The sequence below is a fragment of the Manacus vitellinus genome, unplaced genomic scaffold (assembly GCF_001715985.3).
Source record: "Manacus vitellinus isolate BGI_N305 unplaced genomic scaffold, ASM171598v3 scaffold_8_pilon, whole genome shotgun sequence".
In the NCBI taxonomy this organism is placed as follows: Eukaryota; Metazoa; Chordata; class Aves; order Passeriformes; family Pipridae; genus Manacus; species Manacus vitellinus.
The window spans coordinates 22,502,878-22,522,702 of NW_021940864.1; the positions used below are offsets into that span (position 1 = coordinate 22,502,878).

Consider the following 19,825-nt stretch of genomic DNA (forward strand, 5'->3'; position numbering starts at 1 on the left):
TCATGATGTTTGGAAGTCATAAGTACCTAGGGTGAAAAAGAACGGTCATTTTGCACACTGACCACTTTGCTGTAGGATACTGCTGGGAGGTTGGATTTTGGTTTGTTCCTGAAGAATGGAGTAAGCCTGTGGCATTTCATCCTAATCTGATTTCTAACAGAAATAGGAATGTGACTGTAGTAATTGTTTTCAAAGAGAGCAGAAATGCAGTTTCTTTGGGTATATCTTTTAAAGAAGAGGCTTCATGCCTTTAACCTAGCTATAACTATTTTCCCTCTGTTTTGATTTCCCAATAATCCATGATTTAACTTAGCAGAGTGATTCAAGCAAAGCATCTTAATAGACAGATCATTATATATTGTTCATAATTTATTATGAAGTTTATCATCCTTGTTCCATATCACCACGCCAGATTTCTAGAAAAAAGGAATTGTTTAAAATGACCATTGGCTTACTGGAGGAAACCTGCACCAGCCTGAACTTGAGAGCAACCATTCATTTGTTACAGGAATGGTCCAGATGTTGGAGTGTTACTTATTTGGTGGTTCTTACTGATGTGCTTGGACTGATAAGCATGTTTGATTTGGACTGAGGACAGGACTACAGTGTGTCAAAGTATGAGCTTTCCATCAGAGAAGAATTCTCTCTGAGAGAGTGGGAAGTTTGGACTGGTGAGTGGTTTGCTTTAAACTCCAATCTCCCTAATAGAGTATCTTTAAATTTGGTTTCCAGTTTGGCCACACAAGGTTCTATGCTCTTGGCAAGTAGCAGTGGCCCAGGCAGGGTCCCTCAGGATGACTCATGGGTAGCACGCAGCTGAGAAGTTCCCTTGCATGCTGCTACCTGCCCTACTAGAATATATTTGTTCACTCTTTTCTTAAAATTGCTATTACTGTGATATATTGTATTAATAATCGTAAAATACTTACCACACAGGCATCTCCATGCTTATTTACAAAAAAAAAATAAATTTTTTTATTCATTACAATAATTTTGAAATTTTGGACTCTTTTCTGACACTCCTTAGTATTTGTTGTCAGAGTCAGTGTTCTCCCTTAAAGCAGGATTGACCAATTGAATTTTAAAATAGGCAACTCTGGGCAGATTAAGGGTGATTGTTCAGTGCTTTCATTGGTGATCTGGACAATGGGGCAGAGTGTACACTTCGTAAGTTGACTGATAATAAAAAACTAGGAAGAGTGGTGATAGACCAGTGGGTCATGCTGGTACCCAGAGGGACTCTGTCAGGCTGGAGAAATGGGCTGACAGGAACCTCCTGCAGTTGAACAAGGGGAAGTGCAAAGTGCTGCACCAGGGGAGGAACAACCCCAGGCTCCAATACGTGCTGGGGGCTGCCCAACTGGAAAGAGCTTGGCAGAAAAGGCCCTGGGAGTCCTGGTGCACACCCACTGGTGGTGAGCCAGCACTTTGCTGTCCCTGCAGTAAAGAAGGCTGATGGTCTGCTGGGCTGTGTGAGGAGGAGCATTGCCAGGAGGTGGAGGGAGGTGAAATTCCTCTAGTCCAGCACTGGTGAGGCCACAGTTGGAATGCTGTGTCCAGGTGTGGGCTCCCCAGTGTAATAGAGAGATGAAGGTAGTGGAAAGAGTGTGGCAAAGGGCCACAGAAGTGGTTAGAGGGGATTGGAGCATCTCTTCTCTGAGGAGAGGCTGGAACTGTTCATCCTGGAGAAGAGAAGGCTCAGAGGGGATCTCATCAATGCATTTAAATGCCTGAAGGGAGGGTGTAAAGCAGGTGGAAGCAGGAACATTCCAGTGGTGCCCAGTGACAACCTCAAAGGCAATGGACACACAGAGAAACCTTTCAGAGATGCTATTCACCAAGCAGATGTACCTGCCTTAGTATTTGGTGTTATGGGTTACTCCTCAAACATATCCATTAAATCCTTCTAGTTAAAGTCAGAATGCTGGTGAAATTGTGGGACTCTTTACTCTCTGGAGCCCCTGGATGCAGTGCAGAAGTTGTCACTTGGAACTGATGGCAAGTATCAAACAGGAAACGCAGCAAAACTACTGCAAATAAGTTGTCCCATTTGGAACTTGCTCTGTGCTAGCAGTGAATGCTGGCAGAGTGGTCAGGCCTGGCTGCAGCAGCATCCTGCAATAGTGGCTTTGCCATAATTTTTCTTAAAATGTTGACCTGTGCTTAGTGCAGGCCCCTGAGTTACCCTTCCTGTGCTCGTTGTTGTCATGCCGGCAGCAGATACAGGAGCACAACCCAGGCACGGTGACCTATGTGTAGTATCTTGAGATGGTATGAAGAAAGCAGTGCTGTTTGAACAAGAGAATTGAATCTGTTCCAGAGGCCTTTACCATAAACCAGACAACTTGTAAAACACAATTACTTTAGTGTGTATGGAATATCTCATATCTAGCCACCTATTTAATGCTGTAAATCAGTTCCGCTCTTCAGTTTTTCCACCAAAAAATCTGTCTTGACATTCTGAAACATGAACTCTTATGGGGCACCTACAGAGGTGTGAAACTGTGAGAGACCTAGAAATTTTTGTCAAGTACTGCAGACATGTGGTAAAGAAAGGCAGTTGGAAGGAAGGGACATGAATAAGGAAAAGGAGGACTTCAGTACAGAAAAACCCCAGTGTTTTGAAGTGCTGTGTTAATATTTATCTCCTGAATGTATGGAAAAGTGCTCTCTAATTCATGAGCTGTGGAAGTCGGTATTGCTTGAAAATATCAGCAGTACATTTTCTGGAAGAATTTGAGAATGAAGACAGTCAAGAACTTTGTATTCCTGGATGTCCAAAATAAACATGCAGCAAGTGAACAAGGACATAAACGATGTGTGATATCTACTAGAAGACAATTGACAACAAATATTAAACTATTAAATCAAGGGAGAGGACAAAAGGAAAGTTATACGTCTTACTGAGAAGTTTTTTAATACATAATTTTTCTGAAATCACATCTTGCTAAACTGTGTGAGTAGACTTGAACTTGGTGTGTTATTTTCTTCCCTGTTATTGATATTGTCCATACCTCTGTGTCACCTTTTGTTGGTGATCTCATAGGCATCAAAAAAACAAATTTTCTCCTATTGCTCTGCTGTGAGAAGAAAAACAGCCATAAGTTCCCTTTTTTTTAACAAGAGAGCTACAGGTGATGTGTAGGAGATTTTTCACTGCATACTGATGAAACTTGGGTCATTCTCAAAAATATTTATGGCTCACATGAGACTCATTTTACCTTTTTTTTTTTCTTCATTTTCAGTGAAGAATGCGAGACCTAACAGCTCAGGTAACGAGCAGTCTGCTGCAGTTTCCAGAGGTGACTGTTGAGGCGCTTGGGGAAGATGAGATCACCCTAGACTCTGGGCTGTGTGGGAAGTTTTCTGGAGGTGAGCATTTTCCTTTAGATTTGGTCTTGGTTTAAAGTTGTTACTGCCTGAAGCACAGGGTCATAGCATCAGGCTGGTTCTGTTAAAATGCATCAGGTTCTGATAGAACAAACAAGATATTTTAACAACTAGAAATGCTAATATTAAACCATTAATAGAGTTAAGCACTGAAATTGCAAAAGCCTGCACCAATCTTGTGCTATTAAAATGATATATAGCATGACCATCCTGAGTCAATGAGTCCTCCTCAGTTTTGAACAGAATAGAAGGCAGTTTTGAACGGAATGGAAGGCAGTTTTGAAAAAAGCAGTAGTGTTGTTTTGGGCCGCATTTCTTTGTACCAGCTCAAGCTCTATCTCCGTCATAACATCCTGTGCAGGAATAGTTCTTCTACAATGTTACCGAGGCAGAACAGTCTGCTTTTCCTTCTCTAGTCTGAGTAAAAGGACAGAGGGAGAGGACAGCTCTGTTAAGCGCTGCCCACATATTTCCAAAGTATTTAATAGGATGCAGATGAGGACCCAGTGAGAGTTGCTGAAAGCAGCTAAGCAGATTAGATAGTTGACTTTCTAGGCAACCTGAAAGTCGAGCTGGATGTCTCTCTGGGTGTCTGAGCTTCTGTTAAGACCAGGTAGAATCTTACCTACCTGACTAAGTGCGGTACTGGAGTTAATCCTTCCTTTGAGCTTGAAGTTCTTCAGCGAAGCAACACGTGTTAAATTCTTTCTGTGATCAGCACTTGCAGAAGTTTAGATTTCTGTATGCAGTGCCCACAGGAATGACAAGTACAAATGCAAAATACTGAGGCTGTTAATTGTAAGAGGTACTGCCTGAGGATTGCAAAGGGTGATTTTAACTAATTGTCCAGAAGTAGGTAAGTTGGTCTTGCTCTCTTTGACAGTACCTTTTCCGTTGTTTCCGCCTTCTGTCTGGGATTTGTTTGGTCAGCTTTCTTCTCTCTTACAGGCAGAAGTGGGCTGGCGTGGCTGGCGTGTGGTCCTCAGCTGGAGGTGGTGAGCTCTGTGACAGGAGAGCGGCTCTCTGCGTATCGTTTCAGCGGAGTCAATGAGCAGCCTCCCACCGTTCGTGTGGTAAAGGAGTTTTCATGGCAGAAGAGAACTGGACTCCTGGTTGGGTTGGAAGAAGCCGAGGGAAGTGTTCTGTGTCTGTACGACCTTGGAATCTCCCGAGTGGTTAAAGCAGTTGTTCTTCCAGGCAGGGTATGTACTTGTTTGGGGAAAGGAAGCTTTTGGGTTGTTAACTTCTACACCATCCTGTTTTAGGAAAAGCTCTGGAGTGTCTCTTTGTGGGACTTACGTTTTCTGTATTGTCACTTCAGAGCACCCAGTCAAGAGAGCATATACATTGAAGTAAAATCTTGGGCTTAGCAGTACCATTGTCTTTTGAGTTTCCTCATAGTAAAACATATTGTAGAGCACAGTGACTTAATTCTCCACTTCTACGAAAAGGGCATTGAAAACTTTTTTTTTTTGTCAGAGCAAAAAAGAAGAAAACTCCACTCTTTAAAGTGTCTGTGATATATCTTTTTTTTAAATGGCTAATTTGTGTCAGAAATACTGTCTTTAAAGTATTTGTGTCAGAAATACTGTCTTTAAAGTATCTCAGACTTACATCGTATGACACATTCCCATGAATCTTGGACTAGAAAGCAGGTGACTAGGGAAGAGGACAGATTTTTCTGTTGACTTAGGATTGGAAAAAAGAGCTTTTAGTGAGTTATCTGTCAGATTGTTGGTAGATTACTTTCGATCTGCAGTCCTTAAATCTTATTGAGTCTAGTGTTTGTGTAGATGGGATACACTGGTGTAATGTTACTAATTTTTGCCTTCTCTGACCTGTAAACTCAAATGATGTAATGGCCCCAAGTTTCATTATTTTAAGTGGAAAGAAGTGTCAGTTATCAGAACATCAAGATTCATTGTGTTTTTGTCATCTTAGAATCTGCAACAAATAAATATTTATTGCTTAGCTTATTTATTGCTTAGCAAACCAAACATTGTTTAGTTTGACTTGCTAGGGTACAGGTGGAAGTGTAGTAGTAAGCATTTGTGTTGTGGTAAGTTCTGAAGATAAGAGTTGGGTGAGTGCTCTACTGTGTTGGTACTAGGTACCACTCTCAGCTTGGTACATGTTAGAGTTTGAGATGCAGAGGCAGGCTGTGTGCTGGCATAAGCATGTAATCCATAAGTAAATTGTGTGGTGATAAGTGATGTTGGTGTGCTAGGTTTTACTTCTGTCCAAGTAAACTGGGAATAGGAGAAGGAAAGGTTAAGAAGTAAGGGCCATGTTGCATATTGAGTCCATGTCTATGAAGAGTTTTGATATATCAAAAATGGTGAAACTCTGTAGGGAGTGTTGGCTGTTGCGTGATGAAGGGTATAAATTTTGGAATAAAGCCAAAGCTGACCTGAAAGTTTTGCTCATATACCCTGAAAACTCTTGATTACGAGTATGATCTGTTGCTTTCATTTTGCTTTCTACCTCTGTTATTGCGTTAGTTAAGTTACAATAGAGAGGACACATGTATTGCTAGTTGGAATGTTAACTTTCAGACTGTGAGCGGGAGTAAGGGTAAGCAAAAACAAGTAGGTAAAAGTTGTATTTGGCTGCTTTCTTTATGTTTTGAATTCTTTCTGCAACTCATATTTACGTATTATGTAATGTGTAATTTGGGGGGTTGATCTGTCTGAATGTTTCTCTGATTTTCAGATTGATTATTTTTAAAAGTAAAATTCAGATCTTTTCTTAACATCACTTTCTGAAGTTTTGTCATTACTGTTTTAAGGCTTTAATGAGCACCATGTTTTTGGGACTGTTTTCTGTGTGGGTATAAGCTCTGTGGACAATTAAATTGTGCAGGTTAATACTACCTTGGGGTAACTTTGCCCGAGGTATCAAGATATTTTTTATTAATGCAGGTTGTTTATAGTGACTGCATGACTACCTTCTGGTGTAATAGTGGATGTTTAGTCATTTGGAGTAAAGTAATCGATTAAAAAGGTCAAACTCAGGACCTTAAAATGAATTTTAGCATATTTTTATGTGTATGTGAGCATCTCTTATTGCCCTCTGGATATACATGTGAATGCAGCAGAAAACTGAAAATTTTGATGAGTCTGATTTGAATTGGATTCTAGTAACAGCAAATCTGAGTTAGAAACACAAATTACATTAAATTGGTTTATAGCGATGTGTCAGAACTGTCAAATGGTATTTTCCCAAATTTTTCCTGGTTTGTATGAGGCAGAAGGGCAGCATTCAAATACAGTGAGCTGAGAAAAGTTTTTTTTGTTCATTCCCAGAATGAGCTGGCAGTACTCTAGGAGAATAGGAAAAAGCAATGGACAGCGCAGTGGAAAAATGTCATTTCAGGAGTTTGTACATGGAAAATTGAAGTAACCAGGACACATTTTTGGAAGACTATGCAAAAGTAGAAAAGATTAATTTGGAGCCAGTTGTACAACAAAAAAAATCTTAAAAGAAAAAAGAAGTTAGAAGCAGCAATGCTTGAACTTTGGCTAATTCTGCAGCAAGATGAGTATTGCAGTTCCTGCTTTCCTCGTGACAGTCATCAAGACTTGGAGGAGCAAGAATTCAAATAACCAAAATACTTTTGCTAGTCCTTTGAGCAGCAGAGAGGATTGGAAATTTCATTTGAATCATAGGAATTCTGAAAGAAAACAGAGTTGTCTAAATGGGTATAGGTACCTCTAAGGTTGGAGTGCTTGTCCCAAGATGAAAGGTGAATTCTGTAGTAGATTGCCAGGCAGTGCAGTCATAGCATGTACTTGATATAGGAGAGAAGAAAACTTTAGGGAGCTGAGGGATGTGGATACTTTTCCCCACTTCTAGGGGTAAAAGAATCTGCATAAAGAGATGGACTGCCTTGTGATGCTCACTTCTTTTCCAATAAACGTTTGTTGTTGAGGTAAAGCTGCCTGTTTTCATGGTGTGATGTTTTGTAAGAGGCTGAACAACAGCCCGTGTTGTTCTGTTGTTCAGCTTTAGTGCAGGAGCCTTCATGTGCTCGTGTCTCTGCTAGAACAGCCAGTGTTGTCCTGGGGTGTGCTGCAGGTGCTGAAAGGTCTGTCTTCACCTTTTCCTGGAAGAGTGTTCAGACTGCTTGGCATGTCAGGGAGCAGAGAGCACTTGTGCCTCAGGCTGGTTGAGGTTGGCTTTTACAGATTTCATGGACATCCACAACAGTTGCTGGTGTGTGTTTAAAATTTGTCTTTGTCTGTTGGGTATTTTCAGTCTAAGTGAGGAGATGTGTAATTTCTGCTAAGCCAGGGTCTCCCTTCAGCCCTTTCTAAGAATGTTTGATTCTCATGGAAATGGTGTGTCCATTGTGCCCTTTGGCCACTGCCTCGTTTGACTTGCAGCCCTGATTTATCCCACTACTTGTTTGGCAAAGAAGGCCTGGATTGTATCACAGTGCTGATGGTCTGTGAGCAGTGGGAGAAGTGGATTTAGCTGTGTCTGTCTTACTTAAACTTAAATCACTTAGATATGATAAAGCTTTTTGCATGTAACTGATTTTGTGTGCTTTCTTAGACTTATTTCTAAGTAGGAAATGGAAATTGGTGAGCTATAAAGACAGAATGCAGCATGTAAGGGGAGAAGGTTTTCTTTTTATTAGTTTCCTTTTTGCTCAATATAATTGGAAGCAATGCTTTGTTTTCAAGTCTTGTGATCTTGTATTTACTTTCTTGTTTCTAATATGCTAAATACTGGCTTCACTTCTGAGTGATTGCTGTTTACCTTGTCAAACAGCTCCGATATTAACTTGTAGTTTTCCTGTAGGTAACTGCAATAGAACCCATAAGCAATGATGGAGGAGCCAGTGTGAGCACTCGGCACCTACACCAGAGTCTGCGATGGCTTTTTGGAGTGGCAGCAGTGGCTACAGATGTTGGTCATGTACTTCTGGTTGATCTTTGTTTGGATGATTTATCTTGCAGTCAGAATGAAGTAGAAGCATCAGGTAAGCCTGCAGTTTTTAAACTTAAATTTAGAAGTAAGAAAATTTGTGTCTTGTAAAAAACCAGCTTGCGTCCCACTCTGAAGATACCAGAGTGCAGGCTCACTGCTGACATTACTGCCATTTCTGCCTACAGATTGCAGATGGCAGTTTGACATCCTGTGGTCCTGACCTGATCAAAAATAGGAGTGCCTTAATACTCCTCCTGGTGTTGTAAATACCTCTTCCTACCCAGATCCCTTTGTCACTGTGATACTTGCCAGTGGGATATAGGAATTTTACCATTTGAGTCAGTGCACCTGCCTGAAAGAAGGTTATGTAAGAAGTACCATATTTCTTGGGAGTGTTCTCCCTTTTCCATTAATGGACTTGGGGCAAACTTTAGGCTTGCATTTTAAGATAAACCCAACTTATCAAAAATCCTACATTTGGATGAATGAACCCTATAAGTTGTGTATTCAGATTGCACAGACTTTTTTTTTTGGCTATTTCAAGAGTGCCTTCAGGTGTTGATGACCCTTCAGGTAGATCATCTGAGGCCCATACTCCTGATTTATAGAGTCCAAGAAGAATTTGTCTACAAAAGTTATACTTGTACCCAGCTTTGAAATAGGAGTGAGAGTACCTGTCCAATGGCAGACTTCTTCTGTTCTTTGAATAGATACAGAAACAGCAAAAAAGGTTTTACAGAAATGGGTATTTTGCCTGGGATGGTAGAATTAGTTTATACATGTTGTCACCTGAGTCTAAAATGCAACTGAAATGGCATAACATGCTCATTTATTGCCTGCTTTTATGTATGTAGACCTAGAAGTTGTCACTAGAATTCCTGCTGAAGTTCCACAAAGAAGAGAAGCTGTGACCAGAGAAGGGAGGCATCTCTGTTTTCAATTACGGAGTCCTTCAGGAATAGCAGTGTCAAGCCTGAGCTACATAAGCAGAAGCAATCAGCTTGTTGTGGGTTTTTCCGATGGTTACCTGTCATTATGGAACATGAAAACATTGAAGAGGGAGTAAGTAGTCCTTTCCACTTGGCCATGGTTGGAGGTGCAGTGGTCTCAATGTTTTGCTTCAGGAAGTCATGCAGTAGGGATGTGATAGAGCTGATTTTTTTCAAGTCTGTTCAAACCAGTAGTATTTAGTTAAAAGCAGGTAGTGTGTATTTCGATGAAACAGGTTTTATAAAGTGTTTTTCAGAATGAGTTACTGCAATTACGGCATACACTGAAAGGCTTCAGTATGTGAATAATGTGATTTTCGTGATAATATTCTTTAAAGTGCGCATGATGGAGCTAGCGAAACATGATGATTCAGTAGCTGATCTGTGCCTGAAAACATGTTCTTTCCTACATTTCAACCTTGATGGAAGTAGGTCATTGACACATTCCAAGAAAAGGATGCATGTGAATGAAAGTTTGTTTGGAAGACTTGGAGGTCAGAATAAGGGAGAACTGAATTTATAAGCAGTAGAAAAATTAAGAGATTATTTTAAATCTTCTAGTTGAAATATTGGACCCAATTCAGATAGAGCTTTACTTAAGCAAATATACAGTGACTCACCAGAAATTACTGAATGCATAAATGGACAGTGGAGGCATAATTAGATGGCTAGAAGAAATTGTGAAGGTACAATTCAGAGTTCGGGAAGAAAAATATTTAAGAAGTAGTCGCTTGTCAGTTGTTCAAGATGGAAGTATGACCTTCTGTACTTTGAGGGTGAACATGTAAGGTACTTTTTTCTCAGATGCTTCTATCCTTCTACGAACAGGGCCAGCAAGGTCACCTTTCTTCTTTATCTTTTTTTCTTTTTTTTTTTTTTATACTCTAGGCACTACTCTCAGCTTGAAGGAGGAAGAATTCCTATCTATGCCGTTACTTTTCAAGAGCCTGAGAATGATCCTCGCAATTGTTGCTACTTGTGGGCTGTTCAGTCTACACAGCAAAGGTGAATAAAAAATTGCCATAAGCCACTTTTTTTAAAATATTTGTTTACATACACTTGATATCTGCGTATATGTTTGGTTTATTTAGCTGTGCAGGAGATTCAGGTGTGAAAGGTGTTAAGCTTACAGTGCAGTTTTCTTCAGGATTTTACACTCCTAAAGAGGGATCTAGTCATTCCTACTTTGTGAAAGAAGGCAAAGCGACAATGATTATATATTTTTGCTTTCAGTCTTAAATGATTTCCCTTGTTTCTTGATGACTTCTTCAGGATTTGTTTGATATTCCCACCATGACATTAAATTCCATGTAAAATGGTTTAGGCTGCAGATGCAGAGCAGTAAACATCATCAGCAAGCTACTTAATCTGCCCAGCTGTTCAGAGAGTGGCAGTCTTCTTAAATTTGACTTCAGAGCAGTTTTGATGAAGAACACTTTACTGTTAAGAGTTATTACCAGCAATTTTTTTTGTCCATACAACTTATTAAAACTTTCCAAGGGTATAGTTAGCATTTGCTCCTGAAGCTGTTAATGTCAAAATTTCCTCAATTTTTAGCGGTTAAATGTGACCAATTATCAAGTCTTGGGAAGTAGTGTTTTTCTTTTCAGCAAGAGCATGCTATTGAGTAAATTTCAGCCTAGATCTAATAAAATGATAATGAGGACTATAAAGCAGCTTTGTAATCAAATTTCTTAATTTATACCTTTTTCAGTGAAGGTGATGTTGTGAGTTTACATCTGTTGCAGTTAGCATTTGGTGACAGGAAACGTCTGGCATCTGGACAAGTCTTGTATGAGGTAAGACATTCCCGTGTGTGAGAAGATGAAAATAGTAATTTTCCCTGAGCATCAGTTAAGTTGGTCAGGCTAATATTTACCATGAGAGATCAGAGAGGACTAAAGAAACGAAAGTCTTTTGGTGAATCTTCTCGGACATGGCCTTACTTCATACTTTTCAGAACAATTCCTAGAGCTGTGGAATCATAGAATTTTTTTGGTTGCAAGACCTTAAAGATATCTAATTCCACTCCCCCACCATGGTTATGGATGCCACCCGCTAGATCAGGTCACTTACAGCCCCATCCTTGAACACTTCCAGGGACTGGACATCTACAACATCTCTGGGCAGCCTGTTCCAGGTCCTCACCACCCTTCCCGTAAAGAATTTCTTCCTAACATCTGGTTTAAATCTCCTCTTTTAGTTGAAAACCCCTTCCCCCCTGTCCTATCACTATCTCTTCTTGTAAAATGTCAGTCTCCCTCTTTTTCATAGGCTCCCTTTAAGGGCAGAAAGGCTGCACTGAGATCTGACAGGATGATGTTGGACTTCTGGGCTGCAAGCGCACATTGCTGGCTCATGTCCAGCCTCTTGTCCACCAAAACCCCTAGGTACTTCTTGGCAGGGCTGCCCTCAATGAGTTCTTCTCGCAGTCTGCTTGTGTCTGGGATTGCCCCGAGGTGCAACACCTTGCTCTTGTTCTTGCTGACTTACACTACATTTACCTGGACCCACTTCTTAAGCTTGTCCAGGTCCCTCTGAATAGCATCCTGCTCTTCTCAACTATTCTGTCAACTGCACTGCTCAGGTTTGTGTCATCTGCAAACTTTCTTAGGGTGCACTTGATCTCATTGTTTTTGTCATTGATGAAGATACTGGAGAGCACCGGTCCTAGGACAGAGCCCTGAGGGACATCACTCAGCGTTGGCCTACACCTGGAGATAGAGCCATTGACCATAACTCTGGCTGTGTCCATCCAACCAACTCCTTATCCACTGAATAGTCCACCCTTCACATCCATGTCTCTTCAGTTTAGAGATGATGATGTCTTGATTGTGTCAAAGGCCTTACAGAAGTCTAAATAGATAACATCGGTGTCTTCTGTTGTTGACTGTTGCAGTCACTTCATCATAGAAGGCCACCAGATTGGTCAGACACAATCTGCCCTTAGTGAAGCCATAAATTTTATGTTGCAGTGTCATGTATTTCAACTAGACTCATCTGCAAAGAGCCTGTATGCAGTCAATTCCTGAAGAGGAAACAGCTCTTACAAATGAAATTACTCTTAATTTAAACGTCATATGAATGGCTTGTAGGAAGAGAAGACGGGGCTTTGAATAGCTTTGTGTAACCAAACTATAAAAATGAAGAAGCTTCTCTCTGTCTCCCTTTCTTAAAATAGGGTCATGTATGTCTGTTCTTTTCTGTTCTCTATTCTATAGTCTTGTTTTGAGCTCTGTCAGCTGGACTTCAAATAACATGTACCTACAGTGTCTCTTAAGCATTGATCCTGAAACTTAGCAGCTGTAAAGATAACTCTCTTCAACCTTTTTGTGGGGGTCACCTATGCAGTCTACTCTTAAAGCCAGCAAAAGATGTAAATTCAGTGAACAGTGGTATGACTTGGTCAAAGAGTCTCCATACATTTTTAGGACTGGTTACAGAGATGATTTATTTAAAAGATAGGTGAGGTCTCAGATGTCCAACATCTATGAGAGGCACCTGTACAACGTTTAATTCTGTTCAGAAGTGTGCTTGAAACTTTTCCAAGATCTTTTTGGTGGGAAAGTAATCTTAACTCAGAGCAAGTCTTTCCTCCTATTTTGTACTTTGTCTTGCGTACTCTCATTAGGTATGGAATGAAATTGAGGTGATTGTTGGACTGTGGTACTCTTGTTTTTATAGGGACGAAACATTTTGAATTTTTGAATGAGTTTAAATTTTGTTCCTTTCTTCTTATGTATAGGAAAGTTTCTTCCTTATTTGTAAGTGTTGCTTTTGAACAGATAAAGGTTAGGTGTTTGGAGGTGCTGTTTCTTTAAAATTCTTCATCTATCATGGTGACAAAGTAGAAATATCTTCAAGTGGTTCAACATGTTCTAAATATGGATGTCATCTCTATGTGCAGTTTTTTAATGACAAAAATATACAGTGCTCTAGAGGAGCAGAGCACCCTGATTTGTTTTTTGTGGTGGTTTTTTTTATTTTTATTTTAAAAGGACTTTCATTGCAGTTCACTGCTGCTTCTCTTGTAGTGCTCTAAACTCTTTGACAGGTTGATAGGAGAAAGTATCTTTAATCTTTTTCAAGATTCACTTCTAGTTTCTGCTTTGTTTTAACCTCTTTTAAAAGTTATTTTCAGCTACAGTCTTAGCAGTGACAAACACAATAACTTTTACTGTGTGCTGCATTGTAAAGAAAAGAAATTGTCTCTTTTTCTCATGACTACTTTCTCCTGTCTGAACACTTTAGTGTAAAAAAGTGGGACCTTTAACTATTTGGCAGGTTTTTGTCTTGGTTGTCTTTTTTCTCTGAACAAAATGTGAAAAATGTCAGCTTTTACCTCAGACGGTTGAAATATTTCATCAGCCTTTAAAAATGGATCTGCTAGAAATTCCAGTTGACACTCTTTAAAAAAAAAAACAAACACACAAAGCGTTTAAAAAATGTTATTGTGTTTGTGAACTGGAAAACTCGTGTAGTTAATGTAAGACTTCGAATCCTACAGACTATGCAACCAGTAGTACATTGACAGGCTTATAAGCAGTGTCAGGCACCATTCCCTGAATTTGTGATCTTTTACTCCCCTGCTGTTTCTGCTTCCCTGTGATGAGTGTGTTGGAAGATTGCAACAGGAACCATTCTTAGAAGGCTGTTGAAGAGAGAGCTGAACATCTTGACCCTCTCAGGAGAAAAGACAGGTTCTTCAGCTGGCTTCCAGATGTGCCACTTATACTTGTAGCTTCATGCTGAGACCTGATAACAACTACTGACAATATACCCCCCTCGAACAACTACTAACCCCTCCCCAAAAGACACATCAGGACAGGATCTGTGCTCTCCAGTGAATACTTAGTCTCAGAATACTTCCTTGTGGTCACAAATTGGTCAGTACGACATGACTGTCTGCTTGCATGATGGAATCAAGTTCCTTGTCTGCCTTCAGTGGTATAAAATTTAAGAGTTGTTCCCATTTACCAGGGTGGGCTTGAGTAAACAAGGAGAAATCAATCTACTGTTGCTCCTTGTTGACTGAATAGAGGTCACAGGAGCTTGAAACACCTGTCTGCTACGTCACTGCTTTACTGATACCAGGAATCAGGCTTGAGGCTATGAAACCATGCAGCTTTGACTTTGAGTACGCTAAAAAATCACAAGTGGAACTTCTGGAATACATGACACTGTGTTTTTATAAGCATGTGTCAAACTTGTGTGTCTATTGCCTTCAAGGCTTGTTTAAGTTTGCTCAAGTAATAACTGAAAGATGTGTTTAAATTAGGCTTTCAAAGACCTTTTCTACACCATCTCAGCAGCTGCTGTATCTCGTGCACCAACTCATGGTCATGGATCACTTCTTTACCTTTGTCCTACACAGTGCTTGTGTACAGTCTTTCCATTCACCTCAGAGTCTGACCAGTGCATCTCATTTGAAAACTGTCTTATTTAACTGGTCGAGAACATCATTACTTAATATCTTCCATGCGATGGAGTTTCTTAACTTAGATTTGCTTGCCCCAGTGTGGAAAATTTTAAAAAATGTGGTTTTGCTTAAAAACTTGTCTTTGACAGGAATTGTTTGATGTTATTTTCTCCTTCCCCTCCGCACCAACTTCGTGTGGGACTGGCTCTTCACATATGAATGAAAGCTGAAATTTCTAACCATTAAAATGAATGCCTGAACAGGTTTATGAAATAATAGTGCTTTATCTTGTGAAACTGTCTTTTGGAATGGTGGACTTCTTGTTCAGGACAGCATCTTTTGTTAAAATTGATTTTAGTGATTAGTCATTCTATAATAAAGATGAGATTCTTTGCTTAGGCTTCATGTTATTTTTTCAAAGAGATGGGTTTGTTTTTTCTTATCTACCCTGCATGTGTCTGTTATTTCCAAAATTCCTGGATAAAATGAAATGGACTGTGCATACTTCAGAGCAAAGTTTGGCTAAGGAAATACTAATTTTTAAAAATATTCAAACAACCAAACTTACCTGTTACAGTTTGACACTTAATTCTTTCACATGTCAAATGTAATTTTTATTTCCATCAGAAGTAAGCTCATGGGAAATAAATAGTGTATAATATGCATATTATATTAGATATCTACATTCTTTCATAGTGGATCTAATGATTTTTTTTCTCCCCCCCAGGGTTTGGAGTACTGTGATGAAAGGTACAGTTTAGATCTCACTGGTGGGATTTTTCCCTTGAGAGGGCAGACCAGCAATACTAAATTACTCAGCTGTCAGACCATAGAAAAATTTCGCAACCATGTTGACAGAGAGGACAGCGTTAATGAAGGTTTGTTCTGATGTCCATGTTTGGTTGTTGTAAACTTAATGGTTTGGGAATCTAAGCGATGAATGCTGTTCTGTACCCACAGTCTTCAAGCCAAGCTTTTAGGGCGTATTTAAAAAGAAGAGTTGTTTGCTTAAGTTATGTGGGACTTCTTTATTCCTCTGAACATCATTCTTTAAGGGAAAAAAATAGGTTTTACTTTATGTTTGCTGACATGCTAGAAGGACGTGTGGTTGGGTCATCTGTGTAATGCTGGTCAGGCAGTTTGTTCTTTGTCAGCCAGTTGTTGTCTTTGAACAGTAAGATTGTTCTTTCTGTTGCTTAGAAATGTTACCTGTTTTTCTTTTTTTCCTGATCAAACCTATGGCTGCATCCAGTTGGCAACTGGTCACTAGTGGTGTTCCCCACAGCTTAGTATTAGAGCGAGTTCTGTTTAATATCTTTATTGATGATACAGATGAAAAACTGTAATTAGCTAATAATTGTGTATTTGGTTTGGCTTAGAATTGACACTATTTGAACAAGAAAGAGAGACAATATGACTGAAACGTATCACTGAGATGTTCGATATTCTGTAAATTATTTTTATCATTCTTAGTGAAGTATTGTGTTTCATGAGTGAAATAACAGAATTAAGCTAAAATAGAAAGTGGTGTTTTAAAAACAACAAGTATTTTGTATTTTCTACAATAAGAAACAATGGCTTGTTTTTGACAGTAATCTCTCCTGACACCAGTGTATCAATCTTCAGTTGGCAAGTGAATACATATGGTCAGGGAAAACCATCTACTTATTTGGGCGTATTTGACATCAATCGCTGGTATCATGCTCAAATGCCAGACTCACTGAGGTAGGTTTTTATTAGACTGCTTTCAATATCCCCACAAGTAAGTCCTTTGAAAGTTGGTGTTTAGCTGATGCACTTGTTTTCTTTAAGGCCAGAAGAATTCCTTCATGATTGCCCCTATTTTGCATTGTGGTCACTGGATGCTGTAATAAGCATGACTTCTCCAAACCTCATTTTGGATATTCTGGTACATGAGCGGAGTTTAAGTCGGGGAGTTCCTCCTTCTTATCCACCACCTGAGCAGTTTTTTAATCCAAGCACCTATAACTTTGGTAGGTATTTCACTGCTTTGACTAGTGACAAGCTTCAGTTGAGGTCAAATGCCACTTAGTGGTTATCTTTCTTGTTCCTCATTTGTCATACCAAAAGCAAAACAAATGAAACACCCAAACCCTCACAAACCTGGTGACCTTGCGCTAACAAGGTCTTCAGTATTGTGAAACATATCTGACAGTCTGCTGAGTTGTGGGTTTTGGTGCTTTTGTAATGTAGCCTGTGAAGGGCTGATGGTCATAAGATGAAATGACTTTGGATTGAGGTACAAAGCACAGCACCTCGGTAGCTCTACAGATAAAATTTCTACAGACAAATAATTTTTTAAGGAAGTTTGTAAGTGATGAGAGTATTGAAGGTTGTCAAGCATTTCTTTTTTTCTGCAGATGTTACGTGCTTGCTGAACTCAGGAGTCATTCACATGACTTGCACCGGCTTTCAGAAAGAGGTGACTTTTTTACTGTATCTATACTGAGAACGTCAGGAGACGTACCTTCTCCAGGTTTTCTCCTGCACTGTTTGTGGGCCAGAGGCCATTTTATGCTCATCCTGTCTGTTCACATGCATAACTGCAATCATATCCTGCCAGTTTTATGCAAATAGTACTGTTTCAGGGAAGCATGAGCAGAGATTGAATGCCTAGAAAGGAATGCAATGTTGCTGTTGGAGCAAGAACAAAAGCGTTGTGGAAGTTGGGGAAAGCAGTTACTTCTTGATTACCCATCAGTCAAACTATCTGCACAGTCTGGAGTTAGGTTTTGATCCCTGATTACCTTGAGAAAGGAGGACAGAATGGAAAAAAGGAAAAATTTTTTAACTGTTGAAGAAGCAATTAATGTTTTTTCTCCCCAGCTTGGCCAAATTATAACTTCTGAGTCACTGCACAGCTTGTGACCAGTCCTTTTGAATTAAGTTTCAGCTCACTAAATATTTCCTTCTAAATCAACTTCCACACAAACAAGCACAGAAAGAGTCTTTCAAAGAGTGATTTGACATGTTAGTTTTAACTTCCATAGAATATAATTTGTGTCAGTGTTCAGGGAAAAGCAAGGCATGTGTATTGACAGAGAAACTAGAATATCCTTCAGCGTTGCAAGGACTGGTATTCTACAGGATGTTTTTTTATAAACTGAAACTATTAGTTTGGCTGCTGTCTTTCAGACTCTGCATAGCAATGCTTACTCAAATTGCTAACCTAGAGCCTACTACTGATGCATCTTTCTGACAATTTAAGTAAAAGTTAATATTATTTCTGTAAGTGATTATCCAGAACCTTAGTGATTGAATGCTGTCATAACTTGTGTTTTTGATTGATGTTTCAGACCTTGAAGTTCTTGAAGAAATCTGGTCCTTTAATAAGTGAAGCCATTCATGACAGCTACACTAGGTGTCTTGTAGCTGGCTTGCTGTCTCCAAGACTGGTTGATGTCCAGCCATCCAGTTTGAGTCAGGTGAGTGTATACTGGGGAATCCAGGAGAAAGTATGTCCATCTTTTCTGACAGGACTGTAGAGGCTACATGATCATCTGATTTTTATGTGTTTTGCAAGTTGCACTGAAAGGCAGGTGTTGACTCTACTTAGCAAAAGTAAAAGTATTGTTAGATCCGAACTACTGAGTTCAACTGGGAACAGCCCTAAGAGGTCTGTCTTTAGGGACCCATCTCTTAATGTGGTGCCCCAGGTGTGCATAAGGAAGCGTGCAGTCAGTACTGGTCATGTGCATTGGAAAGCATCTTTCCCTTGGAACAGCCTTCATTCCCGTCAGTGTCTCAGAGCACTGGGTTCAGTGCAGTAGCTGGTGATGGGGTGTCTCCCTCAGGCCATGCTATTGCGAACATCAGCTTGCTGCACTAGGCATGATCATTTGCTTCCAAGAAAGTGGGCTGTGCTAACCAATTACTGTTGTCGGCTCTGACAATTTCATCACCACTTCCCCTCATTTTCCCTTCATCAGTAGGTTTTTCTGTACCATCTCAAAACTAATCTTCACCTCTGTAGCCTTGGCCTTGAGCTACGGTAGACCAATTTCCTCTCTCAGACTGCCCTCTTGTTGCTGCAACACCTTCATCACCTTTATGTCCAATCACTTCACGCCCCTCTGTCACGTATCATGGTTTTCCATTTGCAGTACAATAACCTTTTTCTCTCATCTGAAGAGTTTCATGAGAGAAGGAGCCTTTGTGATGAATAGCCTGTCTTTCCTGAGACTGGGTCAAAGCTAAATGGTCAGCTACTCATCATACTCATAGCAGTGAGCAGTAGGAGGGGGAGAGCAGTCTTCCCCCTGCCCTTGTCATCCTGTCTGTGGGATTCTTCACCACCCGGTGGAAATGTGTTACGGCAAATAGCACTTCAGCACAGTGTGGTAGCTAAAATAAATTTCTTGGCAAGCTGACCCAGCCCATAGAACACTTATTTTGCAAACCTGATGAAGGCTCTTAGGCTCTGATTAGATGTTCTGGTGTGAACTCTGGTTTGGAAATAACTTGGGAAAGCAAAAAAATTTATGATGACCTTTGCTGAATTGTGACTGTATTGTTTGGAGACTTGTTAAGCATTCGAGTGGGGATTGCTTTTAAATGCCAGAAAGAGAAATTTCAGAATTAGGGTCAAGAAGCTTGGTTTGGAGTTTTGTTTGCCACTGTAAGTAGTACTAGTGTGTTTCTTTGTCTGAAACCTGTTTCCAGAAAAAGTGAAAGTATCATGTGTTTTCTGAAGTGAAGAAATTTCTTTAAATGTAATGATTTTACCTAGAAGGCAAACATACTTTTGAATTTATTTTAAAAAATAGAAGGGGAAAAAAAAGTAAAATGTAATGCAGGATCATTTCACCTGAAAGAAGTGTCTGAACACCACCTGAAATAAGCTGCTACCTTATTTCCCATGTGTGTGCACGCCTGTGCATTGTCCTCAAGGATTGCCATGATGTTACACTGCAGTATTTGAACAACCCCTTAGAATTGAAAGGTTTCACTTCTCTTCTGGCACTTTAACAAATTACGACTTAATGTTTTGGGTGTCAAAGCTGCTTCATGTTGGGATAGTCCTGGAAGCTGCTTGACCTGAGCTTCACTGTTTCCATGCAGACACAGTTGT

General features: G+C 39.9%; 1 protein-coding gene across 1 annotated transcript in view; it reads left to right on the top strand.

Moving 5' to 3' along the window:
- The first annotated feature begins 330 nt into the window (after positions 1-330).
- LOC103763081 (protein ELYS) overlaps positions 331-19,825 on the top strand; it is a 42,270-nt gene continuing 22,775 nt past the window's right edge. Inside the window, exons 1-12 of the mRNA XM_029965121.1 lie at positions 331-671; positions 3,246-3,372; positions 4,339-4,592; positions 8,197-8,377; positions 9,180-9,387; positions 10,203-10,319; positions 11,029-11,113; positions 15,461-15,611; positions 16,326-16,458; positions 16,546-16,727; positions 17,115-17,176; positions 18,051-18,174. Of these exons, the coding sequence (XP_029820981.1) occupies positions 3,252-3,372; positions 4,339-4,592; positions 8,197-8,377; positions 9,180-9,387; positions 10,203-10,319; positions 11,029-11,113; positions 15,461-15,611; positions 16,326-16,458; positions 16,546-16,727; positions 17,115-17,176; positions 18,051-18,174 (1,618 nt within the window). The 5' untranslated portion in view covers positions 331-671; positions 3,246-3,251. The remainder of the gene's footprint in view (positions 672-3,245; positions 3,373-4,338; positions 4,593-8,196; positions 8,378-9,179; positions 9,388-10,202; positions 10,320-11,028; positions 11,114-15,460; positions 15,612-16,325; positions 16,459-16,545; positions 16,728-17,114; positions 17,177-18,050; positions 18,175-19,825) is intronic.